The 21,831-nt window shown below is 39.5% G+C and overlaps 1 protein-coding gene across 1 annotated transcript in view; it reads right to left on the bottom strand.

Moving 5' to 3' along the window:
• The window catches only part of AGO4 (argonaute RISC component 4), a 40,130-nt gene that overhangs the window by 5,482 nt on the left and 12,817 nt on the right, over positions 1–21,831 (bottom strand). Inside the window, exons 3-17 of the mRNA XM_044237789.1 lie at positions 21,008–21,128; positions 18,993–19,174; positions 18,460–18,596; positions 18,228–18,362; positions 17,432–17,519; positions 15,454–15,601; positions 14,848–14,967; positions 14,597–14,725; positions 14,214–14,347; positions 12,874–13,058; positions 11,412–11,571; positions 8,218–8,533; positions 7,942–8,076; positions 1,192–1,293; positions 725–924 (exon numbers count right to left, since the gene is read on the bottom strand). Of these exons, the coding sequence (XP_044093724.1) occupies positions 725–924; positions 1,192–1,293; positions 7,942–8,076; positions 8,218–8,533; positions 11,412–11,571; positions 12,874–13,058; positions 14,214–14,347; positions 14,597–14,725; positions 14,848–14,967; positions 15,454–15,601; positions 17,432–17,519; positions 18,228–18,362; positions 18,460–18,596; positions 18,993–19,174; positions 21,008–21,128 (2,292 nt within the window). The remainder of the gene's footprint in view (positions 1–724; positions 925–1,191; positions 1,294–7,941; positions 8,077–8,217; positions 8,534–11,411; positions 11,572–12,873; positions 13,059–14,213; positions 14,348–14,596; positions 14,726–14,847; positions 14,968–15,453; positions 15,602–17,431; positions 17,520–18,227; positions 18,363–18,459; positions 18,597–18,992; positions 19,175–21,007; positions 21,129–21,831) is intronic.

Raw genomic sequence — 21,831 nt, 5'->3', positions numbered from 1 at the left:
AGCCACAGCTGGGCATTTTCCTTCATAGCATATTTTCAACCCTTACAGAAATAGACTTGCAATGGAATGTCTACTATTTAGCAGCTGAATTCAGACTTGGGGAAGAGCCCAGAAACTGCTACTCTTCACAGATGGTCATTTGGAAAAGGAAATTAATGCAGGGAGCTTATTTGGCTATTTAACAGTGCTCAGTAACAGGTCAAAATGTCTGATGCTTCTGAGATCCCTATTTGGGGGTGAAAATGGTCCTGGCACCTCTCCTCTGCCACACACATGCCCCAGATTCACTCTGGTGCATTCTTCCGAACTGTACTGAAAACAAAGTGAATGGTGCAGGACTTTCCCTTGCATGAAGCAGAATCCACGGGTCTGTGACTGCTCTGACTGGTGCCAGGGCACTGTGTGGGCCACTTCTGAGACTGCTCAGGACCTGAACAGAACCGAATGCATTTCACTCTATGGGAAAATCACAGGCAGCTCCAAATTAGACTCTTTTCCTTGGGCAGATGACAGACACACCATGCAAGTATGAGCAAGCCCGAGCACTTCTTGGACCAAAAGTCACATTATAAGCTCTCAAAGGCACATTCAATTTTACTCACTTCTTGAAATTTAAGCCCTAAAAGGAGATTCAGCTCTTCCTAAAAGTTTCCTGTAGTAGCTCATTTTTTTAAAACATGTTAATTCAGACAAAAAGAGATTCCACTGTGCCTGAGAAACTTGCCTGTCATGATCTTTATCCACCAGATGATACCGTGCCCTGAAAGCTACAAGCCGGGCATAATATGCAGGGGCTGGAATGGAGACTGAGCGCGTGCAACGCACATAGGTGTGACAGAGCTGGTAAGTTAGTAGCTGGAGCTCATCTGCGGTGAAGCAGTTGTCATCCCACAAGACCTGGTAATGTGAAGGACGGCTGGTTCCCTGGAGAGAGACTTTTATGATTAACACGTTTCTGACACGGGTTTGCTATCTGAGAGAAGAACTGAAATCCACTCCTTAAATTCAGAAGTACTCCTGCCTAGCACACCTACAAGCAGATACCCAGACCAAAAGATAACAGTTCTGGAATACAAGCACTAAATTAACCAAGTGATGCACAGTGTTGAATAACAAGTCTAGTCAAGCCAGTTGTTGCATTTGCAAACATCTCCCTATCAAGTCAAAGGTCTGAAACGGTTTCCAAATTACCTGAATTCCTGCATGACTACAGAGGTAAAAGTCGAACTCGGATGGATGTGTGATGGTGCTGTCCACCGTAGTGCCTGCTGGTACATTGCCACTTTTCCCCACCTACCAAAAAAAGGGGAGGAAGGAGTATAATGAGTCATCAAAATGCCAAACTGGGCTCAGGCCATATTTTCCTTTTATGTGCTCATTGGTAACAAGTTAGCAAACTGTTCTTAAGTGACGTTTTGAAAATCAGTTTAATTCAACATGTTGAATTTTCTGCAACGTTCCTTAGCCCAACCACTTTATCCTTAAGTATTTTCTCAAACAAATATACTCCATGGTTTCCCTAGGGGAGTCCAGACAAAGAATTATTTTACCTGCGACTTTGGGTTGCATTGTTGTCATCTATTTATAGATGATATATTGGCATTGTTCTCAGAGAGAGAGAGGAAAAAAATAAAAAAGCATTTACAATGGATAAGCTTCCTGAGGAAAAAAATAAAGTTTGTCCCTTACTTAGAGTAAAAAGATACGCACAACTTTCAGTATAAGTTAAGATGAAGAAATCTTTGAGTGGGTACACGAGGCTCAGCAAAACTAATGCTTTTACAGAATCAGTAAAAGAAGTCACCAGCACATGCATTATCAGGAGGAGTGCACTGAAATGGGAATTAGGAAAACAAGGGTTTCAGTTCTAAGCCTAGTCTTGTGACTACATACCTTAACAAAGTGTAATATCTTTGGGTCTTAATCTGACCAGCTATAAAACTAGGTGATGATACCTTACACTTTAAAATTCAAAACTGTAAGGCTCACTTACAGTAAAAATTCTAAAATCAAACTTCTAGGAAAGCAGGGAAGGGAATTTCAGAAACGCACTTATAAGGAAAGGAATTAAATCTTGCTATTTGGTTAATTTTCACCCTCTTCTGCTATATAGCAGGGTTCCATATGAAGAACTGTATTTTGTATAGAGGCATTAATTTGATGGGAGTTTATTTGACTCCATTCTTACTACCATTACCTATAGCTTAATTGTATACCAATGTGTACAGGAACATCTATGAATAGAGAAAAGTCTCATTCCATCAAATTCAAATGTGCGCTTGCGGACTGCACTGGACAAGAGGAAATGTAACTGAGTTATAGTAGTTCTGGCATCATTTCCCAAAGTGTGTTCTTCAGAAATATTAGTTCCGTAGGATGTGTTTAGATATTTCATGGTTCACACAGATTTGAGAAATACTGGGCTGAACCCAAGGTAAAAAGGTTTTTCTATTGTATGATTTCTCAGAACCTTTATTCAGTGATGTATAATCTTTAAGATGGAGTAAATAATATTTTCCAAACATATTTAACCACAGAATCCTTTTAAAAAAGATTTTAATTAATTAATTAATTTTATTTTTAAAAAGGTTTTATTTATTTGACAGACAGAGATCACAAGTAGGCAGAGAGGCAGGCAGAGAGAGGAGGAAGCAGGCTCCCTGCTGAGCAGAGAACCCGATGTGGGGCTCCATCCCAGGACCCTGGTATCATGACATGAGCCGAAAAGGCAAAGGCTTTAACCCACTGAGCCACCCAGGTGCTCCTAATTAATTAATTTTAAGTAGGCTCTGTGCCCAGTGTGGAGCCCAACTCAGGCTTGAACTTACAACCCTGTGATAAAAACCCGAGATCAGGGGCGCCTCGGTGGCTCAGTGGGTTGATCCTCTGCCTTCGGCTCGGGTCATGATCTCAGGGTCCTGGGATCGAGCCCCACATCGGGTTCTGTGCTCAGCAGGGAGCCTGCTTCCCCCCTCTCTCTGTCTGCTTCTCTGTCTACTTGTGATCCTCTCTCTGTCAAATAAATAAATAAAATATTAAAAAAAAAACAAAACAAAACCTGAGATTAAGAGTTGGACCCTTCACCACTGAGCCCTCCAGGTACCCCGGTTTATATTTAAGTAATCTCTGCACCCAGCGTGGGGCTCGAATTCACAACCCGGAGATCAAGAGTCACATGCTCCATGGGCTGAGCCAGCTGGCTGCCCCAGCAAGGAATCCTTTTTAAAGCAAATCTCTTGGAATCTACAGAGGAGAAGGGAAGGAGGTGATGCCCTGGGGAAAAAGAGATCCAGCATGTCCATTTCAACCACTACTGCTTGAGCACCCATGTGGAAGGCTCTGCAGATGCTGACGGGAGACAGAGGCGCAGAGAGAACTCATGAACTTGTACCCTCCTGCCCTTATGCACACCAACTAAAATGAACTGCAATATAGTGTGATCAGAGCATTATGGAAGGTACTGGAAAAAGCTGGTGGGAGGAAATAGTTGAGTCATCCTTTATAGGATAAGCAGGAGTTGAATGGGGGGATGGGATGAAAACCGGAAACACTCCAAATATCCCCTCAAGTCAGGAATAGATGAACTAATTGTGGTTCAGCCATATGATGAAATACTAAGCAATAAAAAGGAATAAAATGGTGATATACACAATGAACCTGGATGAACCTCAAATGCATTATGAAAAGTAAAAGAAGCCAGACCAAAGGTTATGGTATCCCACTTATATGTCATTCTGGAAAAAAACACAACCGTAGGACAGAATGCCTGTCAGTGGTTGCTAGGGCTGTAGGTGAGAGAAAAGGTTGACTGCAGAGGGCTTGGCAGAATGTGTGTGCATGGATTGTTCATGTCTTCTAGACATGGTGCTTACACAACTATATGCATCTGTCACAACCTGTAGAACAGTACACTAAAAAGGGTGGATTTTACTATTGTCTATATAATACCTTAATTAAGAATAATGGGGGGAAAAGAGTGGGACAGATGTGGTCATCTTGGGGATTCAAATCCACAAATATATGGAAAATGGAAAGTATATGAAGGTGTGGTGGAAGGATGAAACTAAAATGTTCTGGCTACCTTAGGAAAACATTAAACAACAAAAGTAAGTATTTGGTAGACAATGGAGGATATGTGAAGGTTTCTGAATAATGGAATGGCAAGGTAAGATATGCATTTTTAAAAAAGATTTTATTTATTTGACAGTCAGAGATCACAAGTAGGCAGAGAGGCAGGCAGAGAGGGAGGAAGGGAAGCAAGCTCCCTGTTGAGCACAGAACCCGATGCGGGGCTCGATCCCAGAACCCTGGAACCATGACCTGAGCTGAAGACTAAGGCTTTAACCCACTGAGCCTCGCAGGTGCCCCTGCATTTTTTTTTTTTTTTTAAGTAAGCTCTAAGCCTAATGTGGAGCTTGAACTCACAAACCCAAGATCAAGAGTCACATGCCCCACCAACTGAGCCAGCCAGGTGCCCTGAGATCTGTATTTTTTAAACCTAGCCCTGACAGCAGATGGAAGGTACATCTGTGAAGGAGGAATGCCGATGGGGAGACCAGTAGGAGTCTGCTGCAATATAGGAGGTTCTGCCTAGGACAGAGGTGACACACAAGAGGAAGAATTGAGACAAGATATTTTAGGGCAGAACAAAGAAGATGATTTGAACAACTGAATATGGGGGGACTGAAAAGGGGGCAGAATTTAAAGAAAACACTGAAGTTTCTAACTTGGCTGACTTAATGTACAATGATGCCAAGTTACAGGAGAAAAGGAAAATTGGGGAGGAACAGGCTTTGGATGAGGATAAAACAAAAAGTAGGAGGTTCAGACGTGTTTTGCTTGAAATGCCTGTGGTAGATTATATCACTAGTGCCAAATATTCCCGGGCCCCTCCCTGGGGAAGGATTATACATCCCCACCCAATTAACTCAGGAGTGGCCATGTAACTTGCTTTGGCTGATAGAGTGTGGCCTGCATGTATAACTTCTGGGTCGGCGCTTTAAGAGCCAACATATGGGGGCTCCTGGGTGGCTCAGTTGGTTGAGTGACTGCCTCCGGCTCAGGTCATGATCCTGGAGACCCAGGACCGAATCCCACATCAGGCTACTTGCTCGGCGGGGCTTACCTCTCTCCTCTCCTCTCATGTTCTCTCTCTCTCATTCTCCCTCCCTCTCTCTCAAATAAATAAATAAAATCTTTAAAAAAAAAAAAAAAAAGAGCCAACATAGGAATTGTGCAGATCTTTCTTTCCCTCTGCTGCAATGACTGGTGATGTTCCAGATAGATTTTTCTCTGTCCGCCTAGGTTCCAAAAGGAGGACATCAGGGTCACAGCTGCAGCAGAGCCACAATGAGTGTGTAATATGAGCAAGAAATGCATCTCTGTAAGCCCCTAAGACTTTTTTTTTTTGTTTCCACAGCATGGCCTAGCTGATCTTGCTGATACAATTCCTATAGAGCATCTGGGTAAATATGTCTGGTAGACAGTTGGAGGTGCAGATCAGGAACTGTACAGAAATGTTTGCAGCTGGGAATACAAATTTAGGAATCTATAAGCAGATCAGTGAACACAGAAAAGTGGGTGAGACTAAAGAGAGCTAAAATTCAGAAAAGAAGAGGGAGAAAAATGTATGAAATGCCTGGAAACATCAGTATTTAACGGCCAGAGAAGGAAGAGACGTCAAAGAAAGTCTGATTATAGAAGAGGGTAGTGAATCTGGAAATTTGTATTGCTCAGGCAAAGAAGTCAGCGGAAGAACTTGACAAGGTAGCACTAGATTTGAAATGAGCAAGTCACCGAGTAAACAGCTTCAGTAGAATCACTGAAACTGAAGTCACGCTACAGAGAATGGATGTCTGATGTGAGAAGGTACAGGTGGAAAGTCAAGTCATTTTTCTTCTAAAAGCAGGGTCATGAAAGAAAACCAAGAAGGTGGCAGGTAGACTGAGGGAGAAACAGAGTAAAAGGAAGCTTACTGGGGGGGGGGGCGGATCTAGGAGGAATTGAGGAACTTTAGAGGGTGAGGTGAAGGAACTGGAGTTTTGAAAACCAAGGGTAATTAATGAAGTGTCCTTTGGGAACAAAAGCATAGGTGGAGAGATTAGGCTTTGAGATGTGAGAGGAAGGAGCAGAGAAAACACATTTCAGTACATTTGAAAGTAGAGGAGAGAGGGGTGCCCAGATGGCTCAGCTGGTTAAGTGTCCAACTCCCATTTTCAGCTCAGGTCATGATTTCAGAGTGGTGATCTCAGGGTTCTGAGATCAAGCCCTGTGTGTTAAGCCCCATGCTCAGCAAGGGAGTCTGCTTCTCTCTCCCTCTCCCTCTGCCCTTTCCCGAGCTTGCACTCTCTCCCATTAGAATGGATAAATAAATCTTAAAAAAAAAAAAAAAAAAAAAGTAGAAGAGAGGAAGCTGAGAAAACTCATGCCTTCGAGATGTTGTTTTCTGGGGAAATAGAGGGTTGTTCTATTGCTGGCAAGGTAAAGCGTTTCTAATAAAGGCATCACAGATTAGGGCTGGTGAGTTGAGGAGTGAAGGTTTGGAATACATGCTACGGGGAATTGGATAAATGGGAGAAATGGCAGTGTCAAAGGCTGACTGAGATTTGCTATCATGAATCTGCAATGCCATTCATCATTAAACAAATGACTTTCTTACTCAGCAGTCTCTGCTGGCCTAAGAGTCAAAGCAAAGGAAATGGGTAAGTGGACCAATCCAGAGTTGGAGACTGGCTAGAGGCACTTGGTTAAGTGTCAAGGGAGCAGGGTAGACCAAGGACCGGGATTATCAATCTCTGGAAGGTTAGGAGTGACGTGGTAAAGGACAAAATGATGAGACAGCCTGGGTTTTAGGAAGATAATCCAGCTCCTAGAGCTACACACAGACAGCAATTTGATGGAAGGATAGAGAGGTGATAATCCAGTTAGGGAGGGGATGGCAGAGTATTCTGTGACCAGAGCTCAGGCAAGAGTTTGGAGACTTTGTGTCAGTGGAGGCCTACAAAGTACTACTGAGTTAGGGTTTGGGTAATTCAGAAGACAATAGTTGGAATCTGAGCTGACTGGTGGAACTGGAGCCCTAGGAGAGAAACCTTAGTTTTTCAGTGCTTTTGAAAACAAAAAGCATTAGATTAGAGACAAAACCTAAGGGCATACTAGAAAATAATGGGAGTGACCCACAAGATTACAAGAGTAAGCAACAGAAAGAACTGGTCTCTCTGCGGGTGAATCAGGGCGGGCGTGGAAAAGATGAAACAATGTCACAGAAGATATCACAGAAGCAAAGTCACTCAATATCATGTACCTATAACTTAGCTAGTTTATTCATGAATAACACATTATAAATCAATTATGCAAAATGGCTCTTTGCAAATGCTGGGAATTATACCCCAAATTAATATTCATTTATTAATTTAATCCTGTGAGATGGGAATTGTTCTTACTACATTCTACAGATGAGAACACTATGGCTTAGAGAAGTTAACTTGCCCACGGTTAGTAAGTATGACATTATAACCATTCAAAATGTGTACCCAAGAATCTCCTGCACTGATACAGGCACCTATACAAAATCATTTAGAAGAGAAATTCTTCTTTATACCCTAGAACCATGCCTTAGGCACAGGTAGTAAGAAGTAGCAAATGATAATAAAGTCCAAATACACAAGCCATCCCTTCAGGGTTTGCCTGTATCACCACAGTGTATCTTGGCATGTTTTTGACTCCCCCTTAAAAACTCCAGAAGCCAGCACTTCTGTCACACAAGAGAAATATTCAGTCTTGAAACCTGTATCATTCAGAAGTGATCATCAATGCTCAACTGGAGACAGTATATTAATTAAATTATTATTACAGTGCTTTTAGGGGAAAAATTATATGTATGCCCATTTGAAAATATATTCACTTGCATCAGATAATGAGGCTTCTACCATAGTTTCTTACCCTTTCTGTTTTATCTGCACAGAAAAGTCGTGTGTGATGTCTCTTCTGCACTACAATGTAGGTTATTCCTGGCCGGTAATCTTCTTCCAAGCTAATACATGCCTTACGAATTGCTATTAGCTCTGGCCAGGCAACCTAGGAGATAGAAACAGAATGACATTTTAATTGAGAACTCACCTTGCAGCTCTCAGATCTGGTTTACCTGTAGTGTTAGATGGGAAGAAGCTCTATCAGACACCTAGAACCCCCAAAGGCAACCATGGGTAATCAGAGTACCTGTTTCATTTGTCCTTCTGATACCCCTCCACGGTAGTAGATGATCCGAGTGGGTTTGAAGCGTGTAGATTTATAGAACTGGATCAGCAGCTCTCGAACCATGTTAGTGAGGTCCTGAATTACCTCCTGACTGTAGAGGAGCTCCTGGGAGATCTCCTGGCGGGAGGTCTGCACCCGAACCGTGGCACAGTACCGGCTGGGGTGGCCATCCATACTGCCAACAACAGCAGCAATGGAAGGCTTCTTCCCATCCCCCGCCGGGGGGTGTGTGACATCTGCTCCCAGGAAGATGACAGGCTGCTGGAACACCGAGGGCCTGCTCAGATTGAAGGAGACATTGACACTCAGACATACAGATGAAAATCTGTACTTTGAAGCTCAACAGATAGATTCAGATATAGCTTTACAAGACAGAATAAAGACTTGAACATATTGGGTGAGAACTCTAAGGCCCATTGAGTGTCCGTGCCTCTTTGGCAATGAATCTGAATTGATTCAAGAAGTCAGCATGGTTGGGACACCTGGGTGGCTCAGTCGGTTAAGCGTCTGACTCTTGGTTTCAGCTCAGGGTCCTGGAATGGAGCCCTGTTTTGGGCTCTGCGCTCAGTGATGAGTCTGCTGCAGATTCTCTTTCCCTCTGCCTCTGCTCCTCCCCCTGCTCTCTTTCTCTCTCTCTAAAAGAAGTAAATAAAATATTAAAAAAGAAATCAACATGGTTCTTCTGTAATAGTAGGAAGGGAAAACTAAAAGAGGACCTGAGCCAAATTTAATAAAATCCCTATGTGCGAAGGAAGACTTTCCCAGAACGAACTCTCTTTGGATCCCAGGATTCTTACAACAGATATAGAATTGCAGAATTTACATGGAACTGGGATATGAGCTTTAATATATGCGCTTTAAGATATGAGACTTAGAGAAAAGACTTGCATCTATCTACTTCTCTATTCTATTTTTATCTAGTATTCATCACTTATACCTCATATTTTACTTAATTATTTTTTAAAAGGTTCTATTTTTAAGTAATCTCTACACCGAATGTGGGGCTCAAACTCACAACCCCAAGATCAAGAGTCACACACTCTACTGTCTGAGCCAGCCAGGCACTTCACTTAATTTAAATTGTATTATTTTACACACACACACACACACACACACACACAAGTGTAAGCTCCACTAGGGCAGGAATTTTGTTTTGTTTTGTCTTATTCCCTGCAGTATCCCTAGTACCTGGAACACTGCCTCACTCACAGCTGGCACTCAATAAACACTTGTTGAAAGAATGAACTCATTTATTTGGCACTGATTTTTCTAAGGAATCAAGGGGAAATATCATGCATGCTTCTCTGGCAAATTCTTAAAGGTGGGATTTGGAACTGAATATTGATTCTTAAAGTATAATATAGGAGACACCCCAAATCTGAAAAACTCCTGTAATAGAATAGATATCTCCATGAGGGCAGCAGCTGTCTTAGATTTCTTTGTATGTATCATCATGCAACATGATGGTACAGAAAGTACAACAGCAAACATACCTCTATAACACACATATGCACAACACAGTAACAGCTTACATATACCAGCCACTGCGCTAAATGCTTTACCTATATTAACTCCTTTAGTCCTCACAATAATCCCATGAGGTACAATTATTATCTCAATTTTCCAGAATTAAAATATGAGACAGAAGCGATTAAGGAGCTTGCCCAAGCTCACATAACTAGGAAACAGTAAAGCTGGAATCCAAACCTAGGTTGTCAGACACTGAGGTGTGTGCTCTAAATGGTTATGTTGTCTCAAATATTTGGAGTAAAATTAAATGATTTCAGATTTTAGACTAACTTCCCATATGGCCTGCACACCCCTTCCATCACTGATGTAGAGGCATGATTAGGATGTTGTTACCTATAAATTTTATTCAAGGGAAAATTAAGAATTGGAATATGATTGTACAAGAAGAGCAAGGTGCTCAATTTCATATTCTTGTCAAGTACAGCAATCACTAATACCACAGCTCTAAACTGAACTTTTCAAATCACTTTCACATACAGAATTTCACAGGAAAACATTTTAGAGTTAGCAAGTCAGGTATTATCTCAATAGTTAGGGAAAATACAAATTAATGAAAAAATGGATAATCCAATCCAAGAAACAGGCAAAGAACTGAACAAACCCATCATAAAAGAGGATATCCAAATAGCCAATAAACATACGAAATTGTGTTCCACATGATTCATCATCAGGGGAATGAAAATTAAAACCATGATGAGATACTATTACCCCAAACAAAATGGCTAAAGTTAAAAGGACTGATACTACCAAGTGTTGGTGAAAATATGGAGCAACTAGAAATCTCCACGGAAATGCAAACTGGTACAACCACTCTGGAAAACTATTTAACAGTACCTATCATGCTAAATCTGTGTACTTTCTATAACTTAGTAATTCTACTCTTGGATATATACTCAGGAAAAAGAGAATTTACATCCACCAAAAAGGTAGAAAAATTGTATAGTGAATATACAGTAATAACCATCAATGGTAGAATAGATTCAAATTCTGTGGTAGGGGTGCCTGGGTGGCTCAGTCATTAAGCATCTGCTTTTGGCTCAGGTCATGATCCCAGGGTCCTGGGATTGAGCCCCACATCAGGATCCTTGCTCAGTGGGAAGCCTGCTTCTCCCTCTCCCACTCCCCCTGCTTGTGTTCCCTCTCTGCTGCATCTCTTTCTGTCAAATAAATAAAAAAATATTTTTAAAAAACCATAAAATAAATAAAATAAAATTCTGTGGTATATTCATATTATGAAAAAATATACAACACTGAAAATGAGTAAATTACTACTTAATACAGTAACATGAATGAATTCCAGACACATATGGATAAATAAAAGGTAGACATTAAATATTATATATTGCATGGTGTCATTTATATGAAGTTCAAAAAGAGGCAAAACTAATCTATGGGGATAGTGGTTACCTTTGGGGGTTACCTATTGGGAGAGGTCACAAGGAAACCTGACAGGGTATTGTGCTAGATCTTCACCTGAGTAGTTGTTACATGAGTGTATACATATCTAAGAAAAAGTAATTGAGATGCATGTTTAAGATATGTGTGCTTAGTGTAAATTACATTACATTTGATCTTAATAAAAACATGGGGAAAAAAAGTAGAAAAAACAGAGTTCAGAATCTTACCTTTGATGAGGTACAAGCACATTGTTAATTCCTCCGAGCTTTGCATTTATCTTCAGGCAAAGGTTGGAAAGGGTCTGGGGTGAGGTCTTCACTACATTTTTTACCTGGACACACTGTGTGGCCATACCCAGGAGGGTATCTCCAACACGTTTCACCTCCGCTACAAGGATAAATTCATTAATTAATTTTAAAATGTTTAGATATTCTCCTAATTACTAAGAGTAGAGACAAAAATCCGCACACAAACATTCACACAGCGCGCTGTGCTAGATGTGGTCATTTCATTAGCTAAACTCCCATGGCAATTTTTCCTTTTCTTCCCTCCTGCAGGCATTGAAGTTAGCCCAGTTCCTTTACTCCTGGATGCTGCTGGCCACCCCTGACTCAGTCCCTTAAGGTTACTTTTTCCACAGGACGGGTCTGGCAAAGGACTCTATCTCCCAGCTCCTCCCTCTCAGTATACAGGCCAGCTCTTTGACTTTTAAATATTTTTCTTCCACCCTCCCCCTCTTTTTCCTCTAAACACCAGAGATAAGCAGACAGTAACAAAAGAAACAACTACAGAGGGTGTTGAAGACATTTTATAAAGTTCAAACAGCTGGTCTGGAGTTCCTAAATCCTTTATTTAGATGATAAACAAAAGAACTTTGTATCACTCTTGTTATAAGAGACACAAACTGAACAGCTTCTCTTTGGGAAGTGGTGGACTCCCCCACTCTTCCCCATTCCGATATTTCCAAGTACTTGTCACCAAACATTCCAGTTTTTCCTGCTTTGAGGACTATGGTAGAATCTCACTATATGCCCCACGCTCATTCCCGCTGAATTTACTGGCCCCCATTCTCAATTCCCATAGGAAGGTTGGGAAAAGGCATGTCGCTGGTTGTGGTCAAGAAGCTGCAAACGTTGGGTACCTTGGTGGCTCAGTGGGTTAAGCCTCTGCCTTCAGCTCAGGTCATGACCTCAGGGTCCTAAGATAGAGTCCCGCATCATGCACTCTCCTCAGAAGGGAACCTGCTTCTCTCTCTCTCTCTCTCTCTCTCTCTCTCTCTCTCTCGTTGCCTGCCTCTCTGCCTACTTGTGATCTCTCTCTGTCAAATAAATAAATAAAATCTTTTAAAAAACAAATAAATAAAATAAAATAAACGTAAAAAAAAAAAAAAGAAGAAGAAGCTGCAAATGTTAAGAACCTTCCAGAGCTCTCTTTCCTCTCTGCCATGGGGCCAGCAACTTTCCAAATAGCAACTACTCTGCCAGCCCGGGTCCCGGAGTGAAAATGATATGATGGCATAGAACAGAGGCCACAGTCCACCTCAATGGACACATAGCAGAAGCAAAAAAATCAACCTTTGATGCTCTGAGCCACTGAGAGTCTGGGGTTATTTGTGATGACAGCTTAACCCAGCATATCCTGACCTACTCATTCAAATCATCCCTCATTCAAAATTAAAGGGGTCCATACCATACACTGGTGTCTTCCCGGGCAAGATAACCACAATTAGCTGTAGGCCCACATAGGTCATTTTCAGGTGTTTGAACATGGGCTCCACACTGTCTGCACCTTGTGCGTACTTGCAGAAACATGGCTGACCCTGGATGGGCATTCCCGCATCCTTAGAGATTTTACGGAGCTGGTCAGTGAAACTCCTGTTAAAATAGAACCAGTGGCACAGTGGTTTCATTTCAGAGTACATTCGCAGAATTTATTTTCCACTAAGATACTTCTTTCAGTTCTGTACATTCTTAGCCAAAATTAAAAATAAACAAATAAACAAAGAAAAAAACCTTTAAATGGTTGCCAAAGATGGGCTGGCAATTGTATCATGGCAATCATAATGCACAAGAATCTGTATTATTAAGCTATCAGATCATTGTTTTGAATTTTTAAATAATTCTGCTTCAACTGGGACCCAGGAACTAGGAAGAGCATGTCTGTCCAAAGATATATATATATATATATATATATATATATATATATGTTTTTTTTTTTTTTAAACATTCAAGATTCAAGTCAGTAATTCTGAACCAAAGAAAACCAAAGTCAAAATTTCAGGTAATGTGTATTTTGGTTAAGCCTGGCACAAGAATGGTTGGGTAACCTTGTGTTCAACTGAGAACATGGGAACACAAAATCGGTATATTTAGGATTACATTCAAACTTGTATCATATTTGATTTAATAACAATATCAAAATAAATCACCACTTTAAAAAAAAACAAAATTCATTGTGAAGCTTTAAATTCTGGATATGAGAAGTGACTTTAATCTACATATAAAGCTTTCAGAATAATTTCTTTTGTGCATTTGCCAGTATTTTGTAAGACTCCTTTCTTCCATCCAGTTCCCTTTTCCTGCCCTGATTTTTCCACCCTTCTCACTAACTTCCTTTCTATAGATAGCTGCATCTGTAAGACATGAACCAATGATCTCAGTAAGTGTGACCCTGCAGAAAACAAGCTCACTAGTAAATTATAATGATTAAAAATGGACGAGTTTTTATCTCAGCTGAAAAGATACAATTAATACCAAAGGAAGCTCCACTAAGAACAGTTTGCCAACTATCTCTGCTTCGGCCTTGTTAGTCACAGACTTTCTGCTCTAACCGTAAGGAAGCTGAGTCAGATTCTTAATGTCATTCCCAAGTTTGCCATTTACTATAATACAAGGTCTTTTTCCTGCAGCCAGATGGCGTCTCTACAGGAGTCAGGGGTTTAGTGCCAGTGTGCACAGCACATTCACGTCAAGATGGTATTTTCATATCTGGGAGGGATATTACTAAGCTGAAAATATGAAGATACTCACTTTAGTAAATCTTCCCTACATTGTTTCTGAGGCGCAAAACAAGCAACTGCCCAAACTTTAATTTCAATGCCAGCATAAAACTGCTTTCCTCGCATGTCCCAGACACCCTGGTTGGGTGTGGCTACCGTTTTATTCTTTAAAAAAAAAAAAAAAAAAAAGAAAAGAAAAGAAACAAAAGAAAAGAGAAAAGACATTACAATCTAAGGCCATGTTAATGTTGATGAGGGGATAAACAAAACTCTATTTGGTATTAGCCAAAAGACAAAAAGCAGTAAGGAGCAAAACTATGGGTAAATTCGGTGTGGTGTAGCAGAGAAATCCTGGATTATTCTCTTGTTGACTGGTTGTTGGAAGGTGCTTGCTGAATGAAATAAAACGCTTACCCGGCCTCCATATTGCAGCATTGGTGCTGGAAGTACCCTGCCTGTGAGCTCTGTCATTTCATTGTGGACAACAATACCAAATTCTTTAAGGTATGGATCCGGTCCACCCACCATGCTGTTACTCTTCACCTAAAGAACAGGAAAGCCTGCGTATATAAAAACCAAAGAGTAACTGTGTCCCACCAGGAGTTTTCTATTGTCTTGTTTTCTCATGTGAAAGCTAGCGTATCGTGAAGATACGCCTTACTGACCAGTCTACTGATTTCTTCCTGTCTGTCAGGAGCCGATCTTGCTGTAGCTTTGATCATTGTAGAAGTCTGATTGTCTGTGAGCTTCTTTATACATCGCTGTCCTGCCACGATATTACAAACCTATAGAGAGGCAAAGAGAAATTCGCTTGTGTAATGGGTTTTTATAAAGTAAGCCTTTGCTAAACTCTATCTTACCTCTTCGATTCCCCAAAACATGAAAATGCTATTACCTAGTGAAGCTATCTGCCTAAAATATTTTATTCATTTTTTTAAAGATTCATTTATTCATTTGAGAGAGAGAGAGAGAGCAAGAACATGCAAAGGGAGGGGGAGGGGCCGAGGAGGAGGGAGAGAAGGAGACTCCCTGTTGAGCCAGGAGCCCAATGCAGGGCTGGATCCCACAAACCCAAGATCATGACCTGATCTGAAACCAAGAGTCAGACACTCAATGGGCTGAGCCACCCAGGTGTCCCTGCTCAAAATATTTTAAAAATTTATACTAAATTCTACTTCTAGTTTAGAACATGATTTTTTTTTTTTAACTCATTTTTTTAACTCATTCAAGAGATTGGCAGATTCGGGAAAAGAAAATTCAGTTTAGCTTACCTCAAGTGGCAAATAAGTATGTTTTTGTTCTTGTCCCACTTGGAGACAGGGAAGATGGGGGTATTTCAGCTGCAGACTATACTTCTGCTTAAAGTACTGAGCTACTGTACATTCCATAGCTTGCCCATTTTCTAGCTGTAAAGGAAAACTATGGGAGAGAATATCTCTTTAGAAATGTCTTCAAGTTCTTTTTTTCTTAAACAAACAAACAAAAGCCTAACATTTTCTACTTTGATCAGTCACTTTAAAAAAAAGGTCAATCTTTATTTGACCAGTTTCACTTAAGTCATTTAGTATTTAATGAGAAAAGTGACTCTTGGAATTTTCCATGTTTGTTGAAGTTAGGATGAGAAAAATAGTAAATTAAAGCTTAAAAAGAAGTTAAAAAAGAAGAAGCTGCAGAACTGGAAAATACAAACTCACTAGAGGTCAGTTAATACCTACAGATACATATATAATCTCTAGATGGCTTCCTACAAATTATTTAAAATCAAATAAGGACTTGGGATCATCCACACAGGAGTTTTATTTGCTTAAGAGAACTTTTTATAAAATGAGTGTAACAGTTATTGGGGCCACATTTCCAGATCCCCAAACCAGGACAAATATATGTGGATTTAGAGGCAACAAGACCAAACACATGAAACTCAGACTGTGCCAGGATATTTGCTATAAACTGGAGAATATGATTTAAGAGATTCTCTTTCTTTGGCTCTTTCAGGGGGCAAATTATCTTAAATACTTGGTACAGTAATAACTTTAATACTTGGTACAGTAATACTTAAATACTTGGTACAGTAATAACTTTATCTGGCTTTAACTGTTATAGCCCCACAAAATAACAATGTAGCAAGGATTATCTACGTGATATTTAAAACTACGTGCTTTCAATTTTCATGCAAAGATTATCTAAATCTATAAGTATAATTATTTTTACAGAGCTATGTAAAGTAATTAAAGAAAAAGATGAAGTTCTTGAAACAAAAGCTACACTTCTCAATAGTGATTTTATAAGGCTTCAGTAATGTTTTTCCTCCTAGAGAATGAAGTCAATAGTATAATATGAAGAATACATGGAATATCCTTTATAACTCTTAAGAAATTCACATCAGGTGCCTATGGGTTCATACTGATGAATTTATTCAAATCATACTGAATTAATATACCCCATTTATCCAGAGTTTACCCAAAAACTTCTACTATCTAGAACAAAGCCTTCCTGGTGATTTTGACATACACTAAAGTTTAAAAATCGAGAAAGGTGGAACTAAAACAAAGACTAGAATATAAACAAATAAACAAAAGGCTTCTGACTAACCAAAACAATGTAAAGTTTAAATACGTTAAGTTCATGTTCTTTACTCGGAGGAGCCAATATTTATTTATGTCAGACATCAGTTTAAACATCTTGATTATAAGAACAAAACTTACATCTATGATAAATAAAAGCATTTTCATGTATATTTTCTCATTTTGCATAGTTCACAGTGGATTAGAAGTCAGGTGATTAGAAAAATAAGATTGGAAAATGGAAATGAGTAGCTGCTCGAGGCATGCCATACGTACTGGCAGCTGGAAGAGGCTACAAAAAGAGAAAAATCCAAACAAAACACAAAGCAGTATCTTCTCATGACAGCCTTATATGACTTGCAGGACTTAACAGATCCTTTGAGACATGCGTTGAGAATATAACAGTATAATAAATGATGCTTATAATGATGACTCTGCATTGTTATATAAAAGTTGATCTGTGTTTGGCACCCTTAGTTTAAGAGGGGAAATGAATCAAAGACAAGAAGTATGTTTTTGAAATGTCTCCATCAAAAATATTTAAAACATTTTTTAAAGCTCTGGTGGTCAAAAGTGATGATCTCAGTGATTTTGAAACTTGCAATAAGGGATACCATTTTCTCAAATCACAGCAGCTTCTTCTGTTACCAAAAATGTAACAGTATCATTTTAGGTGTGGTTAACATACGTTTGATGACTGGCTGGCCGTCTAGTCACATTACAAACTCGATATTTTCGTTTCATCTGTCCACAGTGGGTCACCTCAACTTTAAGACCTGAAGTTAAAAAAAAAAAAAAAAGGTCAAAACAAAACATCAGGTATTAATTAAAATCACAGTGACAAAAACAGGTTCAAATGTCTTCAGAAAGGCGCCACATTGTACAGGGCAAAAGTTGCAAGGGTAAGAGGACAATTTCATCATGTATAGGCAAAAAGTCTCAGCTAAGAAGAAAAACTTAGAACCCAGGTGATTTAAAATGTGCACCTACATAAATTTATTAATTTGTTCAATAAATAACTCCTAAATACCAACAATTCTAGTAATTATTATGGGGTCTAGAGAGAGCCCTCAGGAAGCTTATATTGTAGTGACAGAAGATAGCTAATAACAAAAAGAACAGAAATTCCAGAGGAGAATAAACTTGTGTTCTTTTATTAAAATGTAAGTTTGAAAAATAATAATATACACAAATAAAATAAAATGCGTTTTTAAGTGGGTAAAGGGTAAGAATGCTTGATGTATGCCAGCTCCTGGATGCGAAGCTTTATACATCTAATCGCATTTAATTCTCACAACAAATGTAAAGATACACATTATTTTCTTTACCTTAGAGATGAATAAATTAAGACTCATGGCAGTTAAGTAACTAGCCCAGGGACAGAACTGGCTGGGATGGAAACCCATATGCGTCTGACTCCAAGACCCTGCTCCTTGCACGACACTGAGTCACCTCGCTGAGACTCCTGTAATGCAAATACCTACCTCTGATTTCTTTGGTAAACTTGACACGCTGGGAATCTGTTAGCGGTTTGGTCTGTTCGTTGATGTTCTGAATGTCTAAAACTTCACACATGAACTCGATGATAGGCTGAGCCCTGTAGAAAGCAGTTGCTGACACTAACAAACAGAGAGGATAGATACTTAGCTTCAGTTCAGAGAAAGGGAAAGCACCAAAAAAACTGGCCAAAAGAGTGAAAAAAGAATTCTATCATACCGTCAATATTGAGCATCATATTCCACATAGCAGGTCTCACAGACTGATGAAAGCCAAACCAAACCTCTCTGCCCCCTCCCAGAGGGTGGTAGTAACCTTCAGGAGGTGAGAAAAAAGAACGACCCACCGGAGTGTACCTGAAGAAATGAGTTTGCATGTTTCACCAACAAAAACTCGAAAGATCTTTCATTTCACTCTCAACTTTATTTTTTTTAATTTTTTAAAGATTTTAATTAATTATTTGACAGAGATCACAAGTAGGCAGAGAGGCAGGCAGAGAGAACAGGGGAACCAGGCTCTCCGCTGAGCAGAGAGCCTGATGTGGGGCTCGATCCCAGGACCCTGAGATCATGACCTGAGCCTAAGGCAGAGGCTTTACCCACTGAGCCACCCAGGTGCCCTTATTCTCAACTTTATAAACAAACTCGAAACCAAGTTTGAACTGACTTATGCAGAAACTTTTCAATGGCTCCAATGCAACCTACCAAAAAAATGTGACATTTGTAGGAATGAACTCGAACTAAGGTACTAACCTCATTGAGGGAAGGTGTCTTGTGATAACATCAAGTGCTTGTACTGAGTCATCTGGGACTTCATTCAAGTGCCCAGCCAAAGCTTCTAAAAGCAACTGAAGGCTCACAACTGATACCCACTGAACAGATACTTTAAAGGTTTGGTCTTTACCCTCACCTGGAAGGGTCACTTCCATATCAACCTGAGGGAAAAAAAAAAATCATAGCTACATATATTTATAGAGTTTGAAAGAAAGATCACAGGAATATTCAACATAGTATATTCATAAGGATATTTACTTTAAGACTTTCTGTAATTGTAAAATACTAGAAACAACCTAAGTGTCCATCAAGAGGGCAATAATATCATATTAACTATTATGCAATAGTTTGAAACTAAGGTGAATGTTATAATATGGATGAACTTTGAAAACATTATGCTAAGTGAAATAAGCCAGATGCAAAGGACAAATATTGGATGATTCCACTTATATGAAGTACTTAGAACTGTCAAATTCATAGGGACAGAAAGACGGAGGGGCAGAAGGAGAGGGAGAGGGAGAATCTTTTTTTTTTAATTTTTTTAATTTTTTTATTTTTTAAGATTTTTTATTTATTTATTATTTGACAGAGAGAGATTACAAGTAGGCAGAGAGTCAGGCAGAGAGAGAGAAGGAAGCAGGCTCCCTGCTGAGCAGAGAGCCCGATGCGGGACTCGATCCCAGGACCCTGAGATCATGACCTGAGCCGAAGGCAGCGGCTTAACCCACTGAGCCACCCAGGCACCCCGGGAGAGGGAGAATCTTAACAAGGCTCCACGCACAGTACAGAGTCCAACACAGGGCTTGATCTCACAACCCTGAGATCATGACCTGAGCCAAAATTAAGAGTCAGATGCTTAACCGACCAAGTCACCCAGGTGCCCCAAGACCTAAGATAGAATAGTGGATATCAGGAACTGGGGGAAGGGGACAGGAGAACTTAATGCGCAGTGGGTATGTACTTTCAGTTTGGGATGATAAAAGAAGTTTTGGAGATCGATAGTGGCAATGATGGCACAACAACATGAATATACTAAATGCCACTTAGCAATGGTTAAAATAGTAAATTCTATGTTATGCATACTTTACCACAATAAAAAAGAATTTGAAATAAATAAATAATGAGATATTTAAATGTACAGAAATGGAAAGATCTCCCAGACATATTATTAAATGAAAAAGCAAATCCTAGAATGATTTGCAAACAAACAATACACATAACCATATGCATAAATAGCTAATGCATATAAAAATATCTGAAAGGATACATACTGAACTATTAGAGTTGTTTCCTTGAAAAAGGAAAATGGGGTTCGGGGATACAGGCAGGTAGGGAGACAGGAAATCACAATATTTCTTGATGTCTAAGTAAGTTTATAATGAGTATATGTTTACATATTGCTTTTCAAATTTAAAAACTAAACTTGTAAAAGAAAAAGTTATTGTGGTATTGTGAATATTTTCCTAAGTGGGTTTTAGATAATTTTCTATAATCTATAAAACTCCATTATTCAGATTCACATAGCAAATACATTAGCAATGTGAAACACCTGGAATATATGTATCAACCTAATCTAATCTAACTCAAATAATCATACTCAACCTAAATTCTAATACTAATCTCATCTTCAATTATTGATTAACTAAAGGGTAAGAGAATATGGACATAGTAACAAATCTATCATCACTATGTGAAACAACTCTAAGAATTAAATTATTAGAAAGGAAGACTTTTTTTTTTAAAGATTTTGTTTATTTATTTGACAGACGGAGATCACAAGTAGGCAGAGAGGCAGGCAGAGAGAGAGGGAAGCAGACTCCCTGCTGAGCAGAGAGCCTGATGTGGAGCTCGATCCCAAGACCCTGAGATCATGACCCAAGTCGAAGGCTGAGGCTTTAACCCACTGAGCCACCCAGGCACCCCTGGAAAGGAGACACTTTTGTCCTATGTAAATGACCTAAGTCTAGAATGCATTTCTGGCCCTTAACACTTACCCTATCCCGTCCAATTGGCAGTGGATGTGCTGTGTACATGTTTCTTTTGCCATCATAGCCAGGTTGCCGGTCACCAAATATCTGCATCTTGAAGTGCCGCACCATTGTGTCTACTACCTCTCTTAACAGTAATGGAGAGAGTGACAGTTAGCTTTGAGAAATGGCAAGGAGCAAGAAAACTATCGCCATACCTTAATCACCTAAACTGAGTTCAAAATTACTTGGAAAAAGTAAGAGTTATAGTTATAATTGTCTTCAGTGATTAAAAAAAGTAGGTAGCAATGGTCAAGTAAAGAAAGGTAGCAACATGTGAACAAAAGCAGCTATGAGATGAAAAGAAAAGCAGGGACTAAAAAAGAGAGCCTAACTTTTATGGCACCCTCTCAAACTCTTGCCTTTCATAATCTTCTCCCATGACAAATATAGCCTTACGAGAATAACCTATCTTAGGTATCTGAGTTTGGCATGAATATTCATAATTAAATCATGATAAATTTGTTAGCAAATAAACATCCTTATTCAAGTATCATGGTTTCAGAAAAGAGAGTAGGCAGAAATCAAGAAATGTGAGGGCCAATAAATTCAAGATGTATCATACTCAAAGTAATGTCAATCCCTTTGCCTAATGCTGGTAATTTATTATCCTTCAAACTGTCTTGTTTTATCCCAAAGTGCTCCTGGAGCAGTGTAGAGAAGGAAATGTAAAATATCGTCATTCCATAAAGATTACCAATGTAGTTTCTTTCTAGAATGAACGCCCTTCCCTCAATCAAGCATGCAAAGCTGTACCTAAGTGTTCTTGTATACATACCAGACCACACCGT

This window comes from Neovison vison, chromosome 2 (genome assembly GCF_020171115.1).
Source record: "Neovison vison isolate M4711 chromosome 2, ASM_NN_V1, whole genome shotgun sequence".
In the NCBI taxonomy this organism is placed as follows: Eukaryota; Metazoa; Chordata; class Mammalia; order Carnivora; family Mustelidae; genus Neogale; species Neogale vison.
This window is presented reverse-complemented; position numbering and strand designations above follow the sequence as displayed.